This window comes from Dipodomys ordii, unplaced genomic scaffold, assembly GCF_000151885.1.
Source record: "Dipodomys ordii isolate 6190 unplaced genomic scaffold, Dord_2.0 Scaffold188, whole genome shotgun sequence".
Classification (NCBI taxonomy): Eukaryota; Metazoa; Chordata; class Mammalia; order Rodentia; family Heteromyidae; genus Dipodomys; species Dipodomys ordii.
In genome coordinates, this window is record NW_012267404.1 from 2,041,670 (window position 1) to 2,067,027 (window position 25,358).

Here is a 25,358-nt window from a genome sequence, read left to right on the forward strand (position 1 = left end):
GTATCACAAGAAATCATTCTATTAAGAGTTAATACTAAACTGCTACATCTATTCCAATTTTGCCTATGCAAAATGTTCAGCATAGCACAAAAATAAAACTGCATTGATTGCCACAGTGGTACTAGCCTTTTACCTGTTGGACTTTGATCTTTGAATCAATGTGTGTGTCTGAACTTTGCTCCTTACTGAATCTGTTGTGGCATCAATTTTAACAAAAACAGAAGGGTGGGAATAATGTTGTTGTCTAATACAAACAATTATAAAGTTAATCTTGGGAAAGAGATTTCTGTTAAAATATAGCCATCACTAGAACTGCCAGTATCACAAACTGATAATGGACCTTTTTTTTTTTGTAATAGGGTCTGAACTCCCACCTCAGCAGGTGCACTTGGGCCAAGCCTCTCTGCCTTGATCCCTTCTCTTTCCCTTCCCTCTCTCTCTTCCCTTCCTTTCTCCTTCTTGTACTACTAATAGAGCATGCATGGAGGACTTTCTGCTTGCTCAGGGTTCTACCTGCTCTACCCTTGGGGCCACACTGCCAAGCTACCTTTTTTGCTGGTTATTTTGGACAGATCCCAAAACTTTTCTGCCTAAGCTGGCTTTGAATTATCATTCTCTGGATCTCAGTCTCCTAGCAGCTGGGTTTATAGGTGTGAGCCACCAGCACCCAGCTGCTTGAGCTCTTTTGGAGATAGGGTCTCACTTTATGCCCTTGCCAGCCAACGTTTGTGCCCAGGCACTGTGCTTCCCTGAAACTGGGATAACACGCACATGGCAATGCATGGTAGTGTGCTCATTAATTAAGATGGAGTCTTTTGAACTTTTATGCCCAGACTGGCCTCAAATTACAATGCACAATGGGTAGCTCATTTAAAAAAGCCTCAGTACTACCCTGTTCCCTTCTAAGAACATTGTCCACATGTCAGCTTCCCTATACACCTATTTTCTGATATCAGACAATTTAGTGATTTTACTTTAAAAAAATCACATCAATGTAAACATTATAAAACAACTCCTTATTTTTTTAAGTGGATACTTTTCCAGTACAACAGTATATATCTAAAATATCCTAATTTTCTGAGAGTTAAGAGTTATTACAATTCATTACTATAATTGCCAAGGAAGTAACAATAAGTTAGTGCTCATTACAAAACCATGTCTTAGAGAGTCACTGTCTCATCTCTACAAACACTATTGGTAAGGGTGGGGGGCCAGAACTAAAGTCATTGACTCTGACTGGAAGGGGAACAGTCTACCCAAAGAATGCATCTTGCACTGCAACATGTCCAGCAAGTTTCCATCTACAATGTGCTTTGGACACAATACTTCCTGAGGCAGATCTTTCCCTCCATTCCTTTACTCACTGTTGTAAGTGACAAGTTTTTTCTAAGAATGAGGGGAAAAAAACTGTTTTCAGGCAGTTTTTATCCATAGGTTCTAGTTTTGCCAACCAAAGTCATTAAAAAGCCTCCAAACATCTATTCCATGTCTGTGCCCTTACCTCCTCTCCTCTCAACACTTTTCTCCAGGCTAAACAGGTGCAGTGCCACTAATATTCTCCCTATGACACGTTGGCTGCTCTGTTCCTGACCTGCTTCATCCTCAAAATCCCCTTTACAATGTGGGGCCTACAAACAACCACATACAATTTTCATACATGATGCTCTAAATTATGAAAGCAGGCCTAACATCTTGGCTTTTGTGAATATTCCATGATAATTAACAACTAGCTATAATGTTCTCTTCCTTTTGAGAGCAAGAATTATAGGTATGAGTCACTATGCCCAGCTAGACAACTTAAGGCTTAACACCCACTCATTTTTTTCTACTTACTTATACTTACATACTTACTTTTCCATCACATTTTATCATGTGAACTTAAAATTTGTGTCCATTGCACTTATTTGAAAACAATTGTAATGCTCTCTATATTGAAATTTTAATTGTTGTAAATTGTTTTAATTGTTATAAATTGGAGAATAAACATTTTTGGTCTTCTGTGATTCTTCTCATATAGTACAAAAACAGAATAATTCACATCAGAGCAAGTACAATTCATAAAAATCTAAACTGGAAGTGATATGAATCTCTATGTTACTACTTAATAAAGGCTTGACACTTACTATTTACAGAATCTTCTGATTCCTTTGAGGAAGAATGTCCTGGAAAAAAAAAAAAAAAACATTAGCAATATTTTGCAAAGTACCACTTACACTTGTATAACAGATGTGGCTATAGCCATAGTTCTTCTCAAGTTTGGTTCTTTTGTGCTCTTACATTTTCTAATCTTTCAGGTTCCTTAGCTTATCTCTCCAAATAAAATGATAGGTTCTTTTAGGCAGGAATTTATATTACACTCTCATATAGCCTAAAACAGGTAGCATTCAATTTTAAAAACAAATGTGTGTATGTATATATAGATATATATCAACTTACTTTTGCTAAAAAACACATCAAACCCATAGTTTGTTAAAAAATATCTTCTTTTACTTGTGATTTTCAACAACTGAAAGTAGTGAGTAATTTATAAATTACAAAAAGATTCCCTTATCACAATATATTTCCAAAGTCATATCACAAAGGAAGACTTCAATTCTGCCAAGGCTGAGGGAAATAAAATAAGAAAAGCACTGAAGATATATTAGTGCATCTTAAAAACTACCACTACAATGAGCCTCCTGTTTGTACTAGTAATTTTATATAGCCTACGAATGATGTTATAAATATTCAAATGGGTTTTGTTAGAAAAACATTTCCTCACTCCTGTATTGTACTTTGAAGAGCAAAACTACAGAATATTTTTCTATCATGATTCCAGAATTGATTTCTGAGGCACCTTTCAGCTCTGAGAAATTGGTAGAATTCCCTGCTAGGAACTAGAGATGATGAATTACACAAGCCACATGTCCCTTCCTTCATAGAAAATAAATTATTTCAAAAGGGAATTTCTACAGAATGTTTCTTAAAGAACTGCAGGGTGCTTGCAAAAGTGGGTGAAGTGCCTTTCCAAGGAGCTAAACTGAAACCTGAAAGATGAGGTGGCCTTGGGGAAAAGGGCAATGATAATATGTGGACGTTAGATCTAATATACAATTGGACATGATAACTTATACAGGACTCTGGGCATTCACACACTAACAGTCAGACTAAAGGAAGATATTCTTAGGGGAGGAACCCAATGCATTAACGCCTTTGAACATGTAAAATACTGTTTACTGAAACAAATTCTAGGAAGTAGAAATGGCTTGGGGTTTTCTGGGGGTGTGTTTTTTGTTTTTGTCTTTTTTTCAGGGAGTAAAGAAGGGGACACAGAGAAAGAATGAACAAATGCAGTCATGGTATTCTCTACATATTAGGTGGAGAATGAACAATGCAATTTGGGAGAGACAGGAGGGGGAAACTAGGGAAAAGCAAAGGAAGGGGTGCCACTGTCCAAAAAGAATTGTAGTTTATTTTTTTTTTTTTTGTTGGTCGTGGGGCTTGAACTCTGGGCCTGGGCACTATCCCTCAGCTCTTCAGCTCAAGGCGAGCGCTCTACCACTTGAGCTACAACGCCACTTAAGAATTGTAGTCTTTATCTGACTTATGAAATGGTAAACCTTCTGTACAACACCTTAATAATAACAATAAAATTGTATTTGCTTTTAAAAAGGGCAATGATGAGAGGAGTAAAAACCTGAACTTTCTGCCAAGACAGTTTACCTAAGTAGGATGCTCTGCCCTTATCTGCCAAAGCAAATTCACTCATCCTCAAGGTCAAGATACTGACCTTTCTGTTTCTCTTCTCTTTCTCCCCACCCCCTCCTTCTCTGCCCCCTCCTTTTGCCCTCCTTCCCTCCCTCCCTCTTCATTTGTTCAGCCATCAAGCATCCAGCTGAATTATTTTACATTTTCTATGGTGGCAACATGAAACTACAGAAGTAGATATTACACAGTAACACTAAAGATATGTCCAGGTAAGAACACTGAGAAACACACCTAAGGGTAAGGCTAAGGAAGAATTGCTGGTAAAAAGAGGAAGAGAGGCCAGAAAGACAGGAATAAAACCAAGATAGAAAGTTAATTAATGCACAATGATGTTATTAATTACTATGCAAATGTGGGCTAATCTAAGGTGATGTGGTTAAAGGAGGCATTAAGTCTTTTTTAATTTAGAAAATGCAATAATAGATAGTATATCACAGTTAGGACATGAATATGTAAATTCAACAATATGAAAAGTATTAACAGGTGCAACAAATTTCTCAAATGGCACATTAAATATTTTCTTAGCATTATCAGGATAAAAAATTTTAAACTCTATGGGTATTTTCTATAGAGTTTGGACATGATTAGAATTGACATGAAAAGGAATTGTACATTAAAGGCTAACTTTATAAATTTAAAAAAAAAAAAGAGAAAAACCTTTTTTTTACTATCTACCAATTTTACCATGTCTAAAACTTGGTGATAATATATATCTGAATATTTTAATTCCACTGATATAATGAATATATGCAAAAAGAAAAAATGCATGTTAAGAATGCAACTTCACTAATGATCTTCATAGTTGGAGGAAGAGAGCCCTCTCTTGTCCAAAACTATATTAACACTGAGTTGACTCTAACTCAACCTAGCATTCTGATTTACTTGAAGTAACAGACAAGTACACTCTTATGGGCTGAAAAAACTAGTTATATGCTAGGTAGTATACAAATTGCTTAATGAATACCTCTTTTCAATTTCTGCATAATGCTAGATAGTACTGTTATCATTACCCATTTTACATATGAGGAAATAGGCTTAGAAACCTTAAGTACTACTAAGGAAATGTAGGCAGTGGACTAACAGATTAGAATTTGATATTTATTAAATATATGCAATGCATATGCTAGGTTCTAAGTGCATCAATATATTAAAATCTCTCAATTCAAAAGCTTATAAATGAGTGGAAAAAATTACACAGATCATTATAATAAACATCACAGTACTGTAAATCTTATACCGTTCATTATAAACTATAAAACTCTTAGTGTTTAAAGTGCTTTCACATTCTTGATTCTCTATAATCTGACTAGCAGGGAGATATTAACATTACCCCAACAAACAAAAGAAAAATAAACTCAAGAAATTGAGTCTTCTAGAATTCAGCTTAAACAATAAAGCAAGAGAAATAAAAGGAATACAAAGAAGAAAGGAAGAAGTCAAATTATCCATGTCTGCAAATGAATGATTCTATACTTAAAAGACTCTAAAGATGCCAACAAAAAATTCTTAGATCTGATAAGCAGTTTCAACAACTTAACAGGAAATAAAATCAACAAGGATATAAACAACAAATACTGATGATGCACAAAAACCTCATATACTGTTGGAAGAATGTTATTAATAATTGAAAAAACTAAAAATAGACCTATCTTATTATACCACACTACACTTGGGCATATGTCATAAAGGAGAGTAAATCAACATATAAGAAAGAGACCTGTACACCCCTGTTTCTGTAGTTCTGGTGTCAATAGCCCAACTGTGGAGTCAAGTAAAGTGTCCAAAAATTGATAAAGTATGCCACACCCAAACCCACACCCACACAGCACAATGGCACTATCAAATGCTGTTTGAAAAGGAGGGGAAGAGAGAGGAGAGGAGGTGGTTAATGAAAAATTCCCTGTGTGCATGTATGGAAACATCACAGTGAACCCCTTCACACTACATATGTATCCTAATTAAAAAATAAAACAATAATTAAAAAAATAATTTAATGTATCTTACTTAAGGTTACAAGTCTTGGATAAAGCCAGGACTCAGAACTCAATTTATACAACATTGTAGTATACAACATTATTATACAACATTGTAGTATAGCATTAACAAAACTAATACTGTAATTAACAAAACTAATAATGTAATATTACACTGCCAAAAATCAATCAAAACCAACCCTGTTCTTAAAACTTCTACAATCACTATAAATTCACACTTAAATTCTCAACACACTTTCATTCAACATTATAAAGCACTTCATATTCAGAAATGTAAATAGCTACTATATGTTAATTTCCCTTTACCTTTGTCCTTTTTCTTGGAGGTATCTTCTGTAGGAGATAATCTGGATTTTTTATGTACATATTCTTCACAGTCTTTTTTAGCCTTTCTTGTTTTTGACTTGATTTCTTTTCTCCTTTAAGTTAATAATGTAAAATCAAAGTTAACTTTTCAAATGGTCTTACAAAAATAAACACCAGTGGACAAAAAAAACCCACATTTAAAGTACTTATTTTAAAATGTAATTTACACAAAGAATCTTAAATGAGCATGTAAATATTTTAAGGGGCTATATTAAGACAATTCTGGAAGCCTAAACATTGACAAATTATTTCCTTTCATACTTTATTATTTACTCACTTAAGGAAATTACAAAAACAAATCTCATTTCCCTCTACATAATATATATCTAAAAACACACTGAAAAATTACAAACAAGAAGAAAACTATTGTAAAAAATTTTTTTCATAAGGATAAAAGAATAATGCCAAGGTGCAAGTGGCTCATGCCTGTAATCCTAGCTACACAGGAGGCCAAGATCTGAGGATCAAACTTCAAAACTAACTCAGGTAAGAAAGTCTGTGAGACTCTTATCTCCAATTAACCACCAAAAAAGACAGAAGTGGAGCTGAGGCTTAGTGCTAGAGCACTAGCCTTGAGCAAATATACACAGGGACAGCACCAATGTCCTGAGTTCAAACTCTAAAACCAGCAGACAAAAAAATTAATATAATGAAGTTATAATAGAAGGTAGATGGAAGGGGGTTATTCTGAACTCATATGTCAACTTTAGACAATTTATCGTTTATACTCTTATTGCTGTTCATCTGTTCCAGGCTAGGTTTATAAACTGGTCAGTACTATATGGCAAGCAATTAAGCTTAATTGCTAAAGAAAAACTACATAGGGAAAAGTGATAATACTGAACCTAAGACCAACAAAAAAGATAGAAAAAAGGAAAGAAATAAGATTGAAAAGTTTAACAGACTGACAGTGACTATGTGTGCTCTTTCATCAGAATCACTTCAGTTTGGAAATAAAGCTCAAAAGTCAAGGATGTAAATATCTCTAGTTCCTTTTATTGTCATTGTTGGCAAAGGGAAATAAAGGTTTAGGCTATCTGAGAAATCTGAAGTCCTGTTATTTTTAAGAGCGAATCATTTATTATTTACTTTCAACAGTACTAGACAAGCATATTCATGAAAAAGCTGATTTCAAAATTAATATGCCTAGCTGGGTGCCAGTGGCTCATGCCTGTAAGCATAGCTACTCAGGAGGCTGAGATCTGAGGATCGCTATTCAAAGCTAGCCCAGGCAGGAAAATCTGTGAGACTCTTATCTCCAATTAACCAACAGAAAACCAGAAGTGGCACTGTGGCTCAAGTGGTAGAGCACAAGCCTTGAGCTGAAGAGCTCAGGGACAGAGATCTCAGGCCCAGAGTTCAAGCCCCATGACCGACCAAAAAACCAAATAAATAATATGCCTATCTGCCAAGCACTGGTGGTTCATGCCTATAATCGTAACTACTCAAAAGGCTGATATAAGGAACCCTGGTTTGAAGGCAGCCCAGGCAGGTAAGTTCATGAGACTCTTTATCTCCAATTAACTACCCAAAAGCTGCAAGTGGAGCTGTGGCTCAAGTGGTAGAATGTAGCCCTGAGCAAAAATGCTCAGGGAGTGTCCAGACCCTGAAATCAAGCCCTAGGACTGTCAAAAAATTACTATGTTGATGGATACATTTTTGCCAACCTGTTATTCAGAATGTGGAACCTGATTCCTACATGGGCAAGTTTCACAGATTTTGTCCAAATATCCTCAATGTCCAGGACTGTACAAGGTTTATAATATGCCACACACTGTGGCAAGTACTTTACATGCATTTCATTTACTCCCTTCCCCACCCCATCTCAACTGCTTGGCTAGAACACAGTAGACTTCCAATTCCTTGTGTTTTGTGGTCACATAATAATGCCTGATTTCCTATGCCACCAACCAATCTATCAACTTCCATGTCTACAGCTGGACACTCAGTACAGATAAATTACTGTGGCCAGGATTATTAACATTAACATTGTTTTCATTACCAAATAGTAATTTTATAAAATAATGGGTTTCACAATGACATTTTCCTACATATACTATAAATAACACTTGAAAGATATTACCTGTGATGAAAATTTAACTTAAAAGAACACTCTTGGCATAATCCTAAAAAATCAGAAAAACAGAGGATAAACAAAAAAGGAATTGCTGAACTTGAGCAATAACTATTGCCATTCCCACGTTTTAGTTTATATTTCATAAAACTATAGAGGGGAATAATTTGAAGACAATATGACCTTCACCAACTCAAAAGAATTCTTACACGCATATAAAATAGATCGTTAAAATAATTGAAATATTATAATAAATTGAAATAAAATTGAAAATATTTTAACATTATTTTATATAAAAAAAACAGGTCAATTGTGTTGCGTTAGCAGCATTAATGTCTCCTACCAAGCCTATCTCAAAGAAATAATAATACAGTCAAATAATACTTGATAATAATAATAATATGGGTAGAGTTTCTATGAGATATGGGTAGGAGCTCTGAAGGCACATTTACTTAGGACCAACAAAGCTGAACCATGCCATTAACATGTGGGAGAGAAGCAGTGGATGCAAGAAGACTAACTTGAAAAGAACAATTATGTCACCCTCAAATTGTTCATTATTAAATGTCGAAAACAATGAACTCACTATCCATACTGCAATGTTATGACTACGTGATCGGATAATGTAAGTTTTTTATTGCATTTACTGATTCTCTGCCTCTTAGATGTGTAAGTCTAATACACATTTGAAATTAGAATCGTTTTATTGAAATGTCACCATAATGCTAAGAGCATAAAAATTTGGGGCTCAAAACTTGAGAATCTGGTAAGCTCTAAGGAAAAAATGAGTACTTTCAGATGTTATTTTTTTCAGTTATATTTTAAGTACATATTTTAAATTGTAAATTAAACTTGAAATACATCAATCTCACCTCTGCTAGAGTCAACTTACTTAATTTAACAAGTGCATTTCTCTTTTCGCCATGCTCAATATAACCAAAATTAACTTCCCAACTCTTCAAGCCTTCTTTTATATCACAATGTTTATTTCCACAAAAAAACTGACCTGCAAAAAGGAAAGAATACTTAGCTACTGTAGCTAGTAAAATTTATTTAAATGACTTGTTAGTAACTCTAGTTTACTTCTAAATACGCAAAATCTTAGCTACATAAAGTCAACCTTAGAAAATAACTGACCACAGTAATTGTTTAATGTTCAACAAATGTGTGTACAAGAATCAGACCAAACAGCTAAACTGTAACAAAATAATAATAAAATTACTACTTGATAAGCCATTCATATTTAGAGTTGTAAAGACTCTCTATTAGGAAATCTTACAGTCTGGAAAGTGAGTATACATTCTAAAATCCTCAAAGAAGAGACTTACACTCTTCTATGAACGAATCTTTCAATATTTAATTGTAATATTAAATTAACATTTTAAGTACAAACATAATAGCATTTATTTAGAACTATCGTAAAAATGAGAATCAAAACCACATTTCAAATATATGAAGTATGACATATAATCAAACCCAATATTCTTTTTTTTGATCGGTCCTGGGGCCTGAACTCTGAGCCTGGGAGCTGTCCCTCAGCTCTTCAGCTCAAGGAAAGCACTCTACCACTTGAACCACAGCGCCACTTCTGGTTTTCTGGTGGTTAATTGGAGATAAGAGTCTCACGGACTTTCTTGCCTGGGCTGGCTTTGAACCATGATTCTCAGATATCTGTCTCCTGAGTGACTAGGATTACAGGCGTGAGCCACTGGTGCCCAGCTGCTGTCTCCTTTCTTATATTCAGTCATATGAGTTTAATGAATTCACCATTTTTTAAAAAATATAAACTTTCCCAAAAATCTCAAAGTACAAAAGTGTAAAATAACGAAAGACATTTCAAGATCCCTCATTATTTTAGGTACAAACACATGAAAATGTAACCTCAAGAAAAGCTAAAAATAGCTTTAAATTTATTCCTTTTCCTCTAACACACTTTTAGAACTAATTCTTCATTATTTATAGAAAAAAATCTTACTGCTTTTCTTTGACAGTGTATCTTTTTTCAGAGCTGATTAAAATATATCTAATTCATAGATGTCTGGTAACATATATGCCCATTTAAAAATGTAAACTCTTTTTTGTTTCACTTTTAATTATATTTTTATTATCTTTAAGTAGCAGTACAAAGGAGTTAGCATTCAACAAGTCAGTTTATAAGTGCAATGCATTTTAATCAGTTACCCTCTTCATCATTCTCCCCATCTCTCCCAAGCCAATCCCTCCCCTCAATTTTCCTAGTTTTAAAGGACGTACAATGAATATTATGACAGCATTCTCACCATGCTTCTATTTTGTTTTAAAATATTTTCAGTCTTAAATTGTTTCCCAAGTATTACCATATAGTTTTTAAAAATATTAATAGCAAAAATGCCATTATTGTATAAAAATCTAATTCAGTATAGAGGTATACAATTTTAAAATATTAACAGATTACATTAATGTATGAACTGATTACAACAATGAATAGAAAAATCACTTATTGATTGCTAACCAAATGTTCTAGTTTAATCGGATATCAGATTAAATATTTGGGCTCAATTTCAGGAATGCTACAAAATGAGAACTAACCTGTATGAAAATTCTAATGGGTTCAAGTGTAATTTAATTTCTATTTTTAAAATGTGGATTTGACTAAACACAGTAATCCAATTATAATTCCAAAAACAGATTAAAAGGAAAAAGCATTGATTTGCTTCTTACTGTTAACTCTTTAAACATTTTTTACCTTTTCTTTTTTAAAATTCTTTTCTTTGTATTTGTATCAGGGCTTGAACTCAGAGCCTCAGACTCTTATTCAGCTTTATTGCACAGAGCTGGTACTCTTACCACTTGAGCCATGCCTCCAACCTGACATTTTGCTGGTTAATTAGATATGGAATTTCATACTTTTCTGTCTAGGCTAGCTTCTAACCACAATCATTCAGGTCTCAGCCTCTTGAGTAGCTAGGATTACAGGCATGAGCCAATGTTCTGGCCTTAAACTTATTCTTAATTGTTCTAGTGGCAAAATTCTAAAATAAAAATTACTAAGACATTCTCTCTGTCTCTGTCTCTCTTTCTCTCCCTCCCTCATTCCCTCCCTCCCTCCTTCCCCTCTCTCTTTACAGGTACAAAAGTTTAACCTCAAGGCATTGTACTTACTGGGCTTGCTTTCTAGGCTGGCATTCTATCACTGGAGCCATACCTCCAGCCCAGCATATTTTATTGGTTATTTTGGAGATGGAGTCTCATATTCTACCAACACATTATAGTCTGATCTCTGTTAATGTAACACAAATACATTTCCTCGTTTATTTTTATGTGCTAAGAATATCCTAACTCAATGACTTCATTTCAACATCATAAGAAAATCAGCTATATCCTACTAAAAAGTAAACTTTAAAAAAAATTACCTTTTCCTGAAATTACTTCTTTTTCTACTCGCCACCTAAATCCAAACTGATAAGATAAAATTATGTAAAAGTAAATTTAAGCATTAAATTTAAACATGAAGCTAAATGTTCAACATCCTTATCCATGAAGGAAATACAAATCAAAATGATACTAAGATTCTATCTTAGCACAGTCAAAATGTCTATCAAAAAAACAAATGAAAACAAATTCTGGAAAGGATGGGGGGAAGCAGGGGATGAGGACCTTTATACATAGTTGGTAGGAATGTAAATTAGCACAGCAGTTACTATGGAAATAAGTATGGAGGCTCCTCAACAAACTAAAAATTTAAAAAAAATGTGATCCTGACATATCACTTATGGGCATATATCTAGAGGAATGCAAGTCGGCATTCAAGAGAGATAGCTGCATACCCATATTTATAACAGCACTCTTCACAATAGCCAAAATTTGAAATCAATCTAGGTGCCTGTCAACAGATGACTGAATAAAGAAAATGTGGCATATATACACAAGGGAATGGCTAGGAGTTATGGAGAGTGAGATAAAGCAGAACATAGAGGATTTAAGGGTATTCTTTATACACTTTGATGGTAGATGCATGCATTACTCAGTAGGGGATGTTAGTAGGGAATGCTGTACATGTACGAGGAGGGGGAAGCATAAGGAAAATCATTGTACTGCCACTCAATTTTGCTAGGAACCTAAAAAAAAATCTAAGATTTTTTTTAAAAAAGGGACAAAGATTCAGACTAGAATCATACAGACCTACACAGGACTCTAATGAATGATAGTTCATAAAATTCTACCATTCATCATCTAGCTCTGTAACCTTGGAAAAAATGAATTAAAATTATTTTATTTCCTTTTTATGTATAAAAATAGGGGCAGTAATAACAATCTTAACCTAACAGGGTCATAATATTGAGAGACTTTACAGAGTACTCAATGCCTGGTTAACTTTGGATTTAGTTTTTTAAATCATCTATTATTTGAATCTGGCAATTTTGTATCTTAAATGCAAAGGGTAAAAATAATCCCACTACTTGTGAGGGTGAGGCAGGATTTTGATTATAAGGTCAGGGAAAGAAGGGAAGGAAAGGAGAGGGAAGAAGAGGAGGGGAAGGAGAGGCAAGGAGGAGGGCAGGACAAGGTAGGACAGGAAGAGGGAGAGGGGAAGGAAGGAGAGGAGGGGAGAGGAAGGGAGAAGAAAGGATCTTTCAAGAACCTATTCAATGAATACTTAAATCTATTCAACTACTTATATAGCCCAAGCTGGCCTCAAACTTTGTAGCACAGGATAGCCTCAAACTGTAAATCCTCATACCTCTACCTCCCAAGTGAAGGTATTTCAGACATGTATGATGTGCCCAGCCTAGACCACAGCTTTTTCTGAAGAGCAGTCACCATGTACTAATCCAGTGTCTAGTTCAGTTTAAATCAATATTGAAAAACAATCCATAAACGATTATTCTACTTGTAATAGAATTATGTGATAATGTTACATGTCCCTAGAAAGACTTAGTAATTCACATTTGATTTGCAATGTAGTAATCTCAAGTAACTTCAACTGCTGTGGCACTTTCTAGATTATATATGGTAATTAACAGGCACACAGATAAGAGGTATGAGCTAGAGTCCACAACTAATTCCCAAAGACCATGAAATCTTTAGGAAACATCCAGTACATGGCTTTGTAAACAAGGCTGTACAAAATAAATATTACTATTGTCTATTCAGAGTTAGAAAAGAACATATATATTGAAGGCACTACTGAAAAAATTACTACACCAATCCTAGCTGTAATGAGATCAACCATTTGGATATATACACTTAAGGTAGTTTTTTAAGTAGTTTGTCTACATATAAATAATAACATATATACAAATATACCCTGTCTGTGACATACACAGTCATACAAGATTCCCTCCTCTCGCATTTCCAAATGAGATCATCTATTTTTGGTTTCTATTAATTTTTCCAGTTACTAATTTGAAGATGAGCTAGGAATAAAAATAACCTCACTATTAACCAAAGCAAGATGTGGGAATGGAAATCAGTCATTAGCACTCACTGAAAAGTTAATTTTACTAAAATAGACATTATTTATGTCATAGATGTGCACCTGCCTTTCTATAAATAATCAATGAAAAATCTATCAATTTCAAACATCCTCTGTGAAATGATACATCACTCTGCAATGTTAAATCATTCATTATAATCACTGTGGCTCTAGACCATAGTCAGGATGAAAGAGGATGCCACTTGTGCTTAATTTTAGACTAGTCGTGCTTCAGCTCACAAAGAAAAAGCAACCTTGTCCCTTATAAATTCCTTAGGCCCTTTGTAAGTCCTTTGGCTGAAGAGGTCAATTGATCAAAATGATACTTCATAGGTTCAAGACAACTTAGACTAGAATTAGTGTCTTTAACATGATAGTGGGAGGGTCATAATAGAATAAAAACTAACACTGTTCTTTAGTAAGAATACCTTCTCTAATATTTAGAGGGCATACCTTATTTTCTTTGTATCTACTGAGATCTGCTATGCAATATTCTTTGAATAATTTATCATAGTATTTCTTTGCAAGTCTCTTCTCCCTAGATCCAGAAAAAAATATATTGCACATTTAGAAATCTAACTATAGTTTTTCACTTGGAAGCAATGTCAAAGAAGTAATACATATGATATTAATGTTTTAAAAAAGGCCTATTTCATGTACACAGATAGGAAATTGACAGAAATGAGAGGAAGAATTACTTTTCCATCGTGTGTGTGTGTGTGTGTGTGTGTGTGTGTGTGTGTGTGTTGCTACTAGGGCTTGAACTCAGGGCATAGGCACTGTTCCTGATGATTTTTGCTCAAGGCTAGCATTCTACCACTTGAGCCACAGCTCCACCTCAAGCTTTTTGCTGGTTAAATGGAGATAAAGGACTTATGAACATTCCTGTTTGTGCTGTCTTTGAACCACAAGTCTCAGATCTCAGCCTCCTGAATAGCTACGACTACAGGCATGATCCCTTGGAGTTCAGCTAATGTTTAGATTGTATGTGCGTGTTCCAGTCCTCGGGGCCTGGGCACTGTCCCTGAGATTTTTTCTCAAGACTAGAGCTCTACTACTTGAGCCGTAGCACCATTTGCTCTTCCTAGAGATCTTTTTTTTTTTTTTTGGGGGGGGGTCTGGTCGTGGGGCCTGAACTCTGGGCCTGGGCGCTGTCCCTCAGCTCTTCAGCTCAAGGCTAGCGCTCTACCACTTGAGCCACAGCACCACTTCTGGCATTTTTTCTTTTTGCTTATGTGGTGCTGAGGAATCGAACCCAGGGCCTCAGGCAGGAGATAAGAGTGTCACAGACTTTCCTGCCTGGGCTGGCTTTGAACCACGAACCTAGATCAATCTCTTGAGTAACTAGGATTAGAGGCATGAGTTACCAGCACCTGGTTTAATATTTAGCTTTTTAACATCGGTCTCAGGGATTACTTTTTACCAAATTACTTAAAAAACTTTATATGAAGCGTATATTATAAGAAGATATACAATATGGTCCTTAATTCAGAATGGTCCTACGAGAAGGCTGAATGCTTTGGATAAATAACAAGTAAGTAAACATGGGATAGACAGGACTAAGAATTTGGTACATGATGGTTGTGATGGCAAAAACTACCAAGTCATGTCCATTTCATCCTCCTCATTCCATAGGAACCTATGATTGTCTCGAATAACATCCAAGTCTGTCTTGTCATTCTCCCTGGAAAATAAAATGATTTCCATTTAATTAAAAAATAAAACTAAATTTAGGAAGCAAAACAATGAATTTTGAAAGTAAAAGTACATACAAATATATGTAAGCATATATTGATATAATACATATATATAATATTTAAATATTTTTAGAAGATACTTAAAAAGAGTGTTGCTACATAAGCATGATAAATGCATAAGAATCCATCCATATTCAGTAAGTGCTACAATAGCTAGAATGAGAAAACTGAATAATCACTAAATAAAAAAATATGAATAAAAGTAACTTTCAGAATTTAGTGAGAAGTTAGTAAGACTACTCTCTGGATACCTAATTTTTTAAAAAATATGGAAAGTTACCTCATTACTAGTTTTCTAGGAAGACTGAGTAAAGGAGGAGAGTTAAGAAGACCTTTCAAGATAAAATGTTATTTTAAAAAAAGATACATTGTTAACCAGTCAGGAGGTAGAATAAATGATTGTTGAGGGATGCTGGCTAAACTAATAGAGGAACGGAATTTGGAATAGAGGAGATTGAGATAGAACTAAATTTTTTAAGGCCCTACTGACTCAGAAAATTAAAACAAAGTGGGAAAAAAATCCATGCAAGACCAACTGGCTCTAATTAAAGGGCCTCGAATTGAGAAAGAACTTTCATATATGAGAAATTTTGAGTGAGATTTCTTGTTTGCCTTACCTTGTAAAACACAAGCCTCAACACTGAGGTCTAAACATCTTATTGTCTCAAAGATCTCTGCCAACAAGACTCATGAGTATTCCTCACACATGCAGTTATTGCCAGGATCACACCCAGCTCAGCAAGTGAGACAACTACCTGAGGCCTGTTGCCAAGGAAACGGGATTCACAGAGAGCAACTTAATTGGAAACTATATATTGCCTGTCCACCTAAGAAATGGCAAGGAGGCTGGGATGGAAAGCTGTGCAAGAGTGACAGAAGACAGGAGGCTGTATGTCTTTAAAGTCATCCACGTCGCCTTCTCCATGACACTTCGTGACACTTACCCCAAACGCCTGAAGTCTTCCCTTTTGCCACCGTAATATAAAATATAGTCATTTACAAACTTTGTATGCCTTTGATACTGAAATGAAAAAATTAAGGATTTTGTTGACTTATTCTGTGTCATAATATGTTACATAAAAAGCATAGTATGTCTGTTTACTTTTTAAAATATATCAATATATTATATGTACTTATATATTAAACATGCTTTTATAAAATCTAGTACAGTACAATAGAAGAACTTTTACTTCCTACTGAATACTTTCCCAAATATATGTTACTTGAAATATAATGTTTGGAATATTATTCCTGTGATAAAGCACATCGCCACCAGGAGAGAGCGAAAGCTTTCTATTCTAATCATACAACGCACATACTCTTTTACCACCAGATAGTCTACAATTCAGAGTGTGAAAAGTAAAGAAATCATGGCTTCTAAAATTAAAAGGCAGATTTTAGCATCATTGTTATAAAATGTAATTCAGCTGTTTCTGCAATATCAAAGCCTCTAATAGAAAATGTAACTTTTATAATATTAAATCCTAACATTAAGCTTTCAAAAAAATAGAGCAATCTAGGAAATCCAATGTTCTACACAACTATGTTTATTTTCAACACAGTATAACAAGATATATGAGCATTTTACTGTTTTGAAAGAGTTGGAGTTGAACATGCATAAAGCAAAGCTGATCTCCCCTTCTGTGATGCTATCTGTAACAACATCCTGTGGCATTAAAGATACATAATGATAGGGGCTGGGAAGGTGGCTTAGTGGTAGAGTGCTTGCCTTCATGCTTGAGGCCCTGAGTTCGATTCCTCAGCACCACATAAGCAGAAAAATAAAAGCCAGAAGTGGCGCTGTGGCTCAAGTGGTAGAGCGCTAGCCTTGAGCTGAAGAGCTGAGGGACAGTCAGCAGGCCCAGAGTTCAGGCCCCACGACCTGACAGGCCCCCCCAAAAAAGGAAAGATACATAATGATAGTGTAATAGTTGAGTTGCTATTTACTGGCAGAAAGTTCTTCCTATTGTCTGACTTCAGGTTCTCCTGCTGTTAGAAATTTATTCTCCCCCCTGAACCTACTTTCCCTTGGAAAAGAAGGATATTCATGAGAAAATGTGAAATCAGAAAACAGAACAAAATTATTGATAAAGGGCAAAAGCCCTTGGTAAAGAAAAATCCAAGCAAAGGCTAAGTACTGGTCAGCCTTAGCCTCTTTTGCATCCTTGCTAAAAAGCAAAAGAACATCTCTGCCTCACTCAAGTTTACCAAGCTGCCAATTTTGCAGAAGGCTACTGACAACCTTGAGGCTTATCACCAGCTGCACTGACTTGCTGCATTAGTGAGGAGCTTATAATAAAAACCATTCTTGTAATATAGACCACCCCCACCCAAGGCTGTATTTTGACTTCTGTAATCCAAGGAATTTTTGTAATCAAGTAGCAATAGTGTCAATACCACTGATAGTATCGGTCATGCTGAGCAAGTCAAGATTATGTTTTACTTATGCTCCAGTGACTCAAGGTTATGTTTTTGCTAAGTTTTGTTTCTGTAACCTTGCTTGCTTGCCTCAGTAGCAAGGCCTTAAGCCCACAGGTGACATCACCACTGGCCTCCAAGTGAAGACCACCACCAAATGGTCCCACTATGGGCAGCCTACTGCAGATTATTACGTATATTTACCATAAAGAACAAATGGATTTAAAGGTCACATAACCATAACCAATGAAAATGTGCCAAACCTGCCTTGCATGGTTCTTCTGTGTAACTCTATATGACCTACCCCTATAAAAACCCATCCTATCCTGAGCTCAAGGCCGTTGTCCTACTTTCCCGGTAGCAGGAAGCAGACCCCATGCGGATGTAATAAAGTTCCTAGCTCCTTTAACTGGGTGTCTTGGAGTTTCCTTTGGATCCAGGATATTATACTACAAAAAAGCCAGAAGTGGAGGTGTGGCTCAAGTGGTAGAGCTCTAACTTTGAACAAAAAAAAAAAAAAAATCCTCAGGACAGTGCCCAGGCCCTGAGTTCAAGCAAAAGAGAGAGAGACAGACAGAGAGAGGGAAGGAGGGAAGGAAGGAAGGAAGGAAGGAAGCAAGCAAGCAAGCAAGCAAGCAAGCAAGCAAGGAAGGGGAGGTTGGGAGAGCGAGGGAGAGAGAAACAAGAGAGACAAAAGGAAAGATACATTAATGTATCTATGTGGTCTAATAGAATACTTCACTACACTTCCAAAACTGGTAGCAAAGCAGTTAACATTTCAGAAGGAGTAGGGAATGAGAAATAACAGATATTCTGAAATCTGGGTTTGAGGTCTTGAATGACCACTTTCTATAAAAGCTGTGGTCAGTAAACTTGTTTTGTAAAAGGCTAGACGGCAAGCAAGGTGAGGGTGGCTCACACCTTTAATCCTAGCTACTCAGAAAACTGAGATCTGAGGATCACAGCTCAAAGCCAGTATGGGGAGAAAAGTCCTCATGAAACTCTCATCTCCAATTAACCACTCAAAAAACTGGAAGTGGTGCTATGGATCAAGTGATAGAGCAAAGAGGCTCAGGGGCAATGCCCAAGCCCTGAATTCAAGCCCCACAATTAAGGGAAAAAAAGGCTAGATGGCAAATATTGTAGGTTTCACAGGTCATATGGTCTTAGTTAGGCCAGTGTAGCAAAAAGGAAACCATAGACAACATATAAATGTGTTCCAACACATTTTTTTTTTTTTGGTCAGTGGTGAGGCTTGAACTCTGGGCCTAGGTGCTGTCCCCGCATTCTTCAGCTCAAAGCAAGCACTCTACCGCTTAAGCCACGGTACCACTTCCGGTTTTCTAGTGGTTTATTGGAAATAAGAGTCTCATGGAGTTTCCTGCCTGAACTGGCTTTGAACCATGATTCTCAGATCTGTCTCCTGAGTACCTAGGATTACAGGCGTGAGCCACAGGTGCCTAGCTCCAACACAATTTTATTTTTTTTTGGGGGGGGGGGATCCGGTTGTGGGGCCTGAACTCTGGGCCTGGGTGCTGTCCCTCAGCTCTTCAGCTCAAGGCTAGCGCTCTACCACTTGAGACACAGCGCCACTTCCAGCTTTTTTCCTTTTGCTTATGTGGTGCTGAAGAATCGAACCCAGGGCCTCATGCGTGCAAGGCAAGCACTCTACCACTGAGCCACCTTCCCAGCCCCTCCAACACAATTTTTTTATGTCCAAAAACAGGTGGTCAATGGAACACTTACTTCTAAGAAGATGGAGTAGGTGAAGATATATTTCTCCTTATTCCTTAACTAGCAATAAACAACAGTCTTGGACATTATATATAAAACAAATAAGAAATTCTGGCTAGTGCCAGAAACTTACACCTAATTCTAACTACTCAGGAGGCTGAGATCTGGAAAACTGGTTCCAGACCAGCCATAGACCAGCAGAAAAGTTTATGAGACTCCATCTACAAAATAACCAGCAAAAAAGCAAGACTAAAGATATGGCTCAAGTAGGAGAGCACCAGCTGAGTAACAAACTTAACATGTTCAAGACTCTGAATTCAAACCCATGTGGTACAAAAAAAATAAGAGTGAAAACAAAGTGAAAGGAAGGAAGGAAAATTTTCAAAGAAAACTGAATGGTGGGGAGGCCATTCACCAAATTCTTCAGGTCATGTATACCCCCAGGTTTTCTTTTTATCTCATATATCACAGACTTGGAGATTAAGCTGACAATGTAGAAATGCCAGAAGCATAGCTTTGAACAGCCTCAGTAAAAGCCTGTTTTCTCTAACCAAGTGATCAAGAGTTGGCCTAGTGAGACCAGTAACTTAATAGACAGTAATTATTGTACACTAGGTAAACACTATAGTAAAAACTGTGATCTCTTCTCAACCCGTGCCTGAAATGGAATATCTAGACTTTCACCCTCACCAGGCTGTAACTAGGTATTCGGACTCTGCCTATATGTCAGAAAAGACAGAGCAAATGCTAAAGGAACAAGAAGCTAAGGAGATCCATGGAAAAGTTAAACTACTGTCTAAGAAGGTAATAGGAAGCAACAAATTAAGAATATAACAGTATTCTTATTTCTCTCTAATATCTTAGCAGTGTAGCAGTTACTGTCTTGAGTCACAGTCTTAATGAGAAATTGAGCTGAGATTTGATCACAACAGGGAAGGGAAACAAGTTATCATTCATATCTGGCCTGCAGTCATCACTGAGAATTAAAATCAAAGCAGGCCTGAAGATGGCTCACAGACAGATGGAATTTCAAATACAAGTTTTGCAGAGAACTTTAGATAAGCAAGAATCAGACAGGAAGAGAATTTAAACAGAGACTCAAGATAAGAGAATGTAGAGAAGGGAAGTATCAAAAGCTTGACAAAAAAAATTGAAAAAATATGTGCAGATTCATGGACTGTGTAAGTCTATTTACAGATTATAGTAGGAATATGTTTCATTTTGTCTGAAATATTGCCTATATTTTAATAAAAGAGAATTACATCCAAAAGTATCGATGATAAAATTCTATTTTCAATAAGCATTTATCTCAAAAAATAAAAAGGCATACTTATCTTCTTAAAATTATGATAAAAAATTTAAAATATATTACCAAAGTATATTTTAATATTCTACTAAATACAGAAATATACAAATATAAAAAGGATACAGCATCCATAGCTATGAGATGAAATCTTCTATTTCTTGCTTCTTCCCTGTCAAAAAAAATATATTTTAAACAAACTCAAATATCTATATTCTAACTATAATCAAATTGCTTTATCCTTGAATTCATAAAATATCTTAAATGAAAGAATGCAATTCACATTGAAATGCCATACCTATCCAGCAATTCTGCTGCAACTTGTTTATGGACCACTTTTCCATGTTTTTCTTTCTGAAATGGCTTTTCCAGCAGTAAATCATCTTCAACTGTCCTAATGTATTAAGAAAAAACATTAATTTTTCTCAAAAGTTGTTTGCTAGCTTTTGCAAAAATGAGCAGAATTTACAGTATTCAAGTCTTATCTTTAAAAAGAATTTAGTAAGACAGTTTATATTTTTTTAACTCTACTTAATGCCCATATAAATGGAGAAGATGAAACGAAATAATATACTGGTTCCAGTGTTACACTCCCCAGGTTTTGGTTTTTGTTTTTTTTTACTCCCCAGCTTTTTAGTTCAAATTCTAAGTTCCTGGGGATTGTACCAAGGTTCTGGATGCTGTCCCTGAGCTCTTTTTCTTAAGGCTAGCACTTTATCACTTGAGCCACAGATCCACTTCTGGCTTTTTGATGGTTAACTGAAGATAAGGGTCTCCCAGATTTTCCAGGTATACCCAGGCTAGCTTTGAACCTTGATCCTCAGATTTCAGCCTCCAGAGTTATGACTATAGGCATGAGCCACCAACACACAGCTTGACTAAGCCATTGTTCCCCTTAATCTTAATAGGGTAAAGTAACTTATTTTCTGTCTGAAAAATAGGGGTATTAAGTTTGTAGTCATAAGAAATAGTTTGTAGTCATAAAAAATATGGAAAAAGAAAGAACCATTATAGAGGATACAGCCCATGGATAAACAGCCTTAGATATTTAGATAAACATAATCCTAGAGCATAGTATCTAACTACATTGCTTGAATTCTATTCTGATAAAGTATTTTTACTAAAAAAGTAGCAAATATAAAACATTATAAAGTGTATTTTATTATAATTATATCCATAAAGATGGACTATCTTTTTATGAGAATGTTCAGGTAATTAGTATGCCTCATATAGTATTCTCATTGCAGAGTTAGTTTAGTCAACTACTCCTAAATTAATGGATAAAAACCAAGTCTCTAAGCACTAAAGCTTCAAAAGTACCCCAAATACACTGTTACTTGGTCAAGACATGGCCTCTTTGTGACACCTAGGCTTTATAGGATGGCAGTTCTTATCTTCTCCAATCAAACTTTCCATGAGCTTCTTTCATAGGGCTACCCTGTGCTACAATTGCAACCTCCACACTAACTTTACTTTGAAGTCAAATACTAGTAAGACAGCCCCAACCAAGCTCCTTCTGAACTATGACATTAACTAACAATCACATCTTTCTTTCCTTTTTTTCTCTCTAGCTCAATAAACTTCTTTACAGCACATTTTATCCTGTTTCACCACAACTGTCTTCAGTTTCCAATCAAGTTATTAGTTTTGATGAACTAAAAAAAAAAAAAAATCACTCACTAAAGCAGTTTTCTTCACATGGAGACACAATCCAAAACTATTCAGTATTATCTGTCTCATATCAATCTAGAAATTATGTCAACTATGGGTTATTTACCTTCTTTTCTTTTTGCTAGATTCTCCACCATGTTCATCATCACTAAAATCCGAGTCATAGCCTCCATGACCATGCATCTGCAAAGGAGTGTAAAAGCAACTATTTAGTCCCTATATTGACAACCATTTGTGAGACAAAGCAACTGAAAAATAAGTGATCTTCAGTAACCACAACAGTTTTAAAGGACCATCATAAAATTACTGTTTGTGGGCTACTCAACCATCTAAGACTTCCAAATACTTTCAGATAGCAGGGGTTTCCTTCAGAAAATGTGTAATTTTTTTAACCTTTCATCAACATATAGAATACCGAAAGTTACTACATGGTCTTTCCATTTCAAGGAATGGAAGCGGAAAGAAGCTGAATACAATGTTGTACATTTATTTGACCCAGAAGAGTCAAATTATTGGCTAATTATGCACCTGGTAAGGGTGGTTCAGTCAAGGACAGACCACAATAAATAACAGTATTCAAATAAGATAATAATGTAGCTGATAATTCTTATTCCCTAATATTTCTTCTGCCACTATGTTTAGGTGTGTCTAAGAACACAAATGCCATTTTAGTACAATTGCCCACAGTATTAAATAACACACTATACATGTTTATAGTTCAGACTTTCAGCCTAGGCTATCTCACACACTGTGTGTGGTACATTCACCAAATTATCATCGAGGTTTCTGGAAGTACTCAACAATGTTTGCACAATGATGAGACTGCCTAAGGGAGCATTTCTTACAACATGCTCCTCTCATTATGCCATGCTTGACTGCATTTATGTTGGCACAGACATTGTGCTAAACACTTGACAGTGTTTGTGATTGTCCATAATCTTCATTTGAGGGATGAAAAAAATCTAAGACATGTGGATCTTGTGTACAGTTTCAAGTATTTCAATTATTTCAAATTACCCTCATATATATCCACAAGAATTACTGTATTTGTGGAACGTATACTACTGATGAAAAATTTCCTGATATTTTAAACACATGTAGATATTTCTCTTTTTGAACATTTCTATAAACTACCTTACCCTTTGGCTTAATTTGATCCTGTGACAATTCACATTTAAATTGAGATTCTTAAAAATGCCAGTGTCAAATCTGTTGGAAGAAACTCCTGAGTTTGGTACTATGTTGAATTTGGGGCACATATTAATGGGGGAATGGATGGACTATTTGATGTCACAAATACTTTGTATGGCTGAAAAGAAACCAGTCGATGTCAAATGACTCACCACAACTTGTAAACTTTAATATTCATGACAGCAAGCACAGCAGGAAAAGGAAAAAAATAACTCCCTAAACTTCACTGAACTGCACCTACAATAGAAGCTGTTTTTAGTCTTTACACTAGTCACTTCAACTCTGGGTTTTCAACTGTCACAACTACTACATCAGTAAGCTTTAAATTGCACAAGCCAGTCAACTTTCAAGCTTAGGTGTGCATGTACCTCTCTTTCCCTGTCCCCATCAAATTCCTCAGATTAATCTCAAACCATGCTTGGAGATAACGATGAAGGCCACAGTTCCACCTCTGTCTTATAGGTCTCTGCTCCATACCTCTGGATTTCATACCTTGTATCATACCCTGACTCCAGCCATCACTTCTGTTCAAGCCAAACTACCCTTTTACTCCTGGTCCTCGTCAATTTCTGCCAGTTTCGATGGTTGGAGAAACAATGGTGGGCCCTTGGTGGTAAATTCTAGAGTCGGCCTGGCAGGAAGTCAAAGCCTGGCTCTACACATCGCATTTGTCTCAGGGCAGGTTCCTGAATTTCTGAGGCTAACGAGTGCCGATCGCACGGGATGGAAGCTCCCAGGGAGCCCTGTGAAAGTTAACTACGAGCATGGTTGTCGTCCTCCAGTTCCCTCATCGGCAACACCACCAGCGACCCCCGTTTCCCCTTGCTGTCTTCTCTCCTCTCCCGGCTGCATCTACCCTCGACCCTCAACCCGGTGGCTGCGCTCACAAGTTCTCCGGCAGAGCCACTTCCGGCAGGGCCGGGAGCAGCTCGGCGCCGAGGCCGGAGTCCCCGGGTCCCCGGGCTCCATCGCCCGCCCACCCCCGAGGCTGAGGTCAAGTCGCTGGAGGGCCACGTTTCCGGAAACTCTGCAGCCCTCCCTTCCGGTCCTCTCGGCTAGCGTCAAGCTCGCCCTGGGAGTCTGGGCACTGCAGCGACCACCCACCGCCTAAGCGGGCCGCTGCAGGGTCCACCCCGTGTCCGCCTCGGCCGCACAACCTCGCCGCCACCGCCGTCACCTCAGCGGCCTCCACCTCCTCCTCCTTCCGCTCTACGGGTCTCGCCTGGGAGTAGTTTCCGGCCTGGCTCGGACACGTGTCACACCTAAAAGGTACCGCTTCCGGGTACGCCGACTTTGTGCTACAGTTAGAACAGTTCCGGGAAACCAGAGTGGCTGAGGAAAAGGCCCGGGAAGAGGAGGGAGCAGAGGCGCTCAGCTTTGATCTTTCTCGTTCTCCCCGCCCCCCACCCCCTCGCCCCGGGCCTCCCTCCTTTCCCCTCGAGGAAATCCAACAAGTACCACCGTGTGGCTCAGCCCACGCCCGCCACGAGTTTTGTCTCAGGAAAAGAAAAAACACCAACCCTGCCTGCCTGCCTGTCACCTGCCGTCCTCTGTCTAGTAACCTTAGTAACGCCTCCGCGGAGCATCCTCCCAGCCTCGGCCTCGGCCTCTGCCTCTGCTCCCCAGTAAAGCCGCGCTCATAATTAGA

At 36.8% G+C, this 25,358-nt stretch overlaps 1 protein-coding gene across 5 annotated transcripts in view; it reads right to left on the reverse strand.

The window, feature by feature from the left end:
- Positions 1–24,948, reverse strand: part of Fra10ac1 (fragile site, folic acid type, rare, fra(10)(q23.3) or fra(10)(q24.2) candidate 1) — a 29,331-nt gene extending 4,383 nt beyond the window's left edge. Inside the window, exons 1-13 of one of the 5 annotated variants that reach the window (XM_013034383.1) lie at positions 24,815–24,928; positions 24,203–24,341; positions 22,626–22,702; positions 21,147–21,242; positions 20,975–21,020; positions 16,338–16,414; positions 15,237–15,320; positions 14,090–14,174; positions 11,574–11,619; positions 9,074–9,187; positions 8,191–8,233; positions 6,048–6,160; positions 2,124–2,162 (exon numbers count right to left, since the gene is read on the reverse strand). In XM_013034383.1, the coding sequence (XP_012889837.1) occupies positions 2,124–2,162; positions 6,048–6,160; positions 8,191–8,233; positions 9,074–9,187; positions 11,574–11,619; positions 14,090–14,174; positions 15,237–15,320; positions 16,338–16,414; positions 20,975–21,020; positions 21,147–21,242; positions 22,626–22,702 (820 nt within the window). In that variant the 5' untranslated portion in view covers positions 24,203–24,341; positions 24,815–24,928. The other 4 variants (XM_013034384.1, XM_013034382.1, XM_013034386.1 and 1 more) reach the window with 4 other exon arrangements.
- Positions 24,949–25,358: the final 410 nt, after the last annotated feature.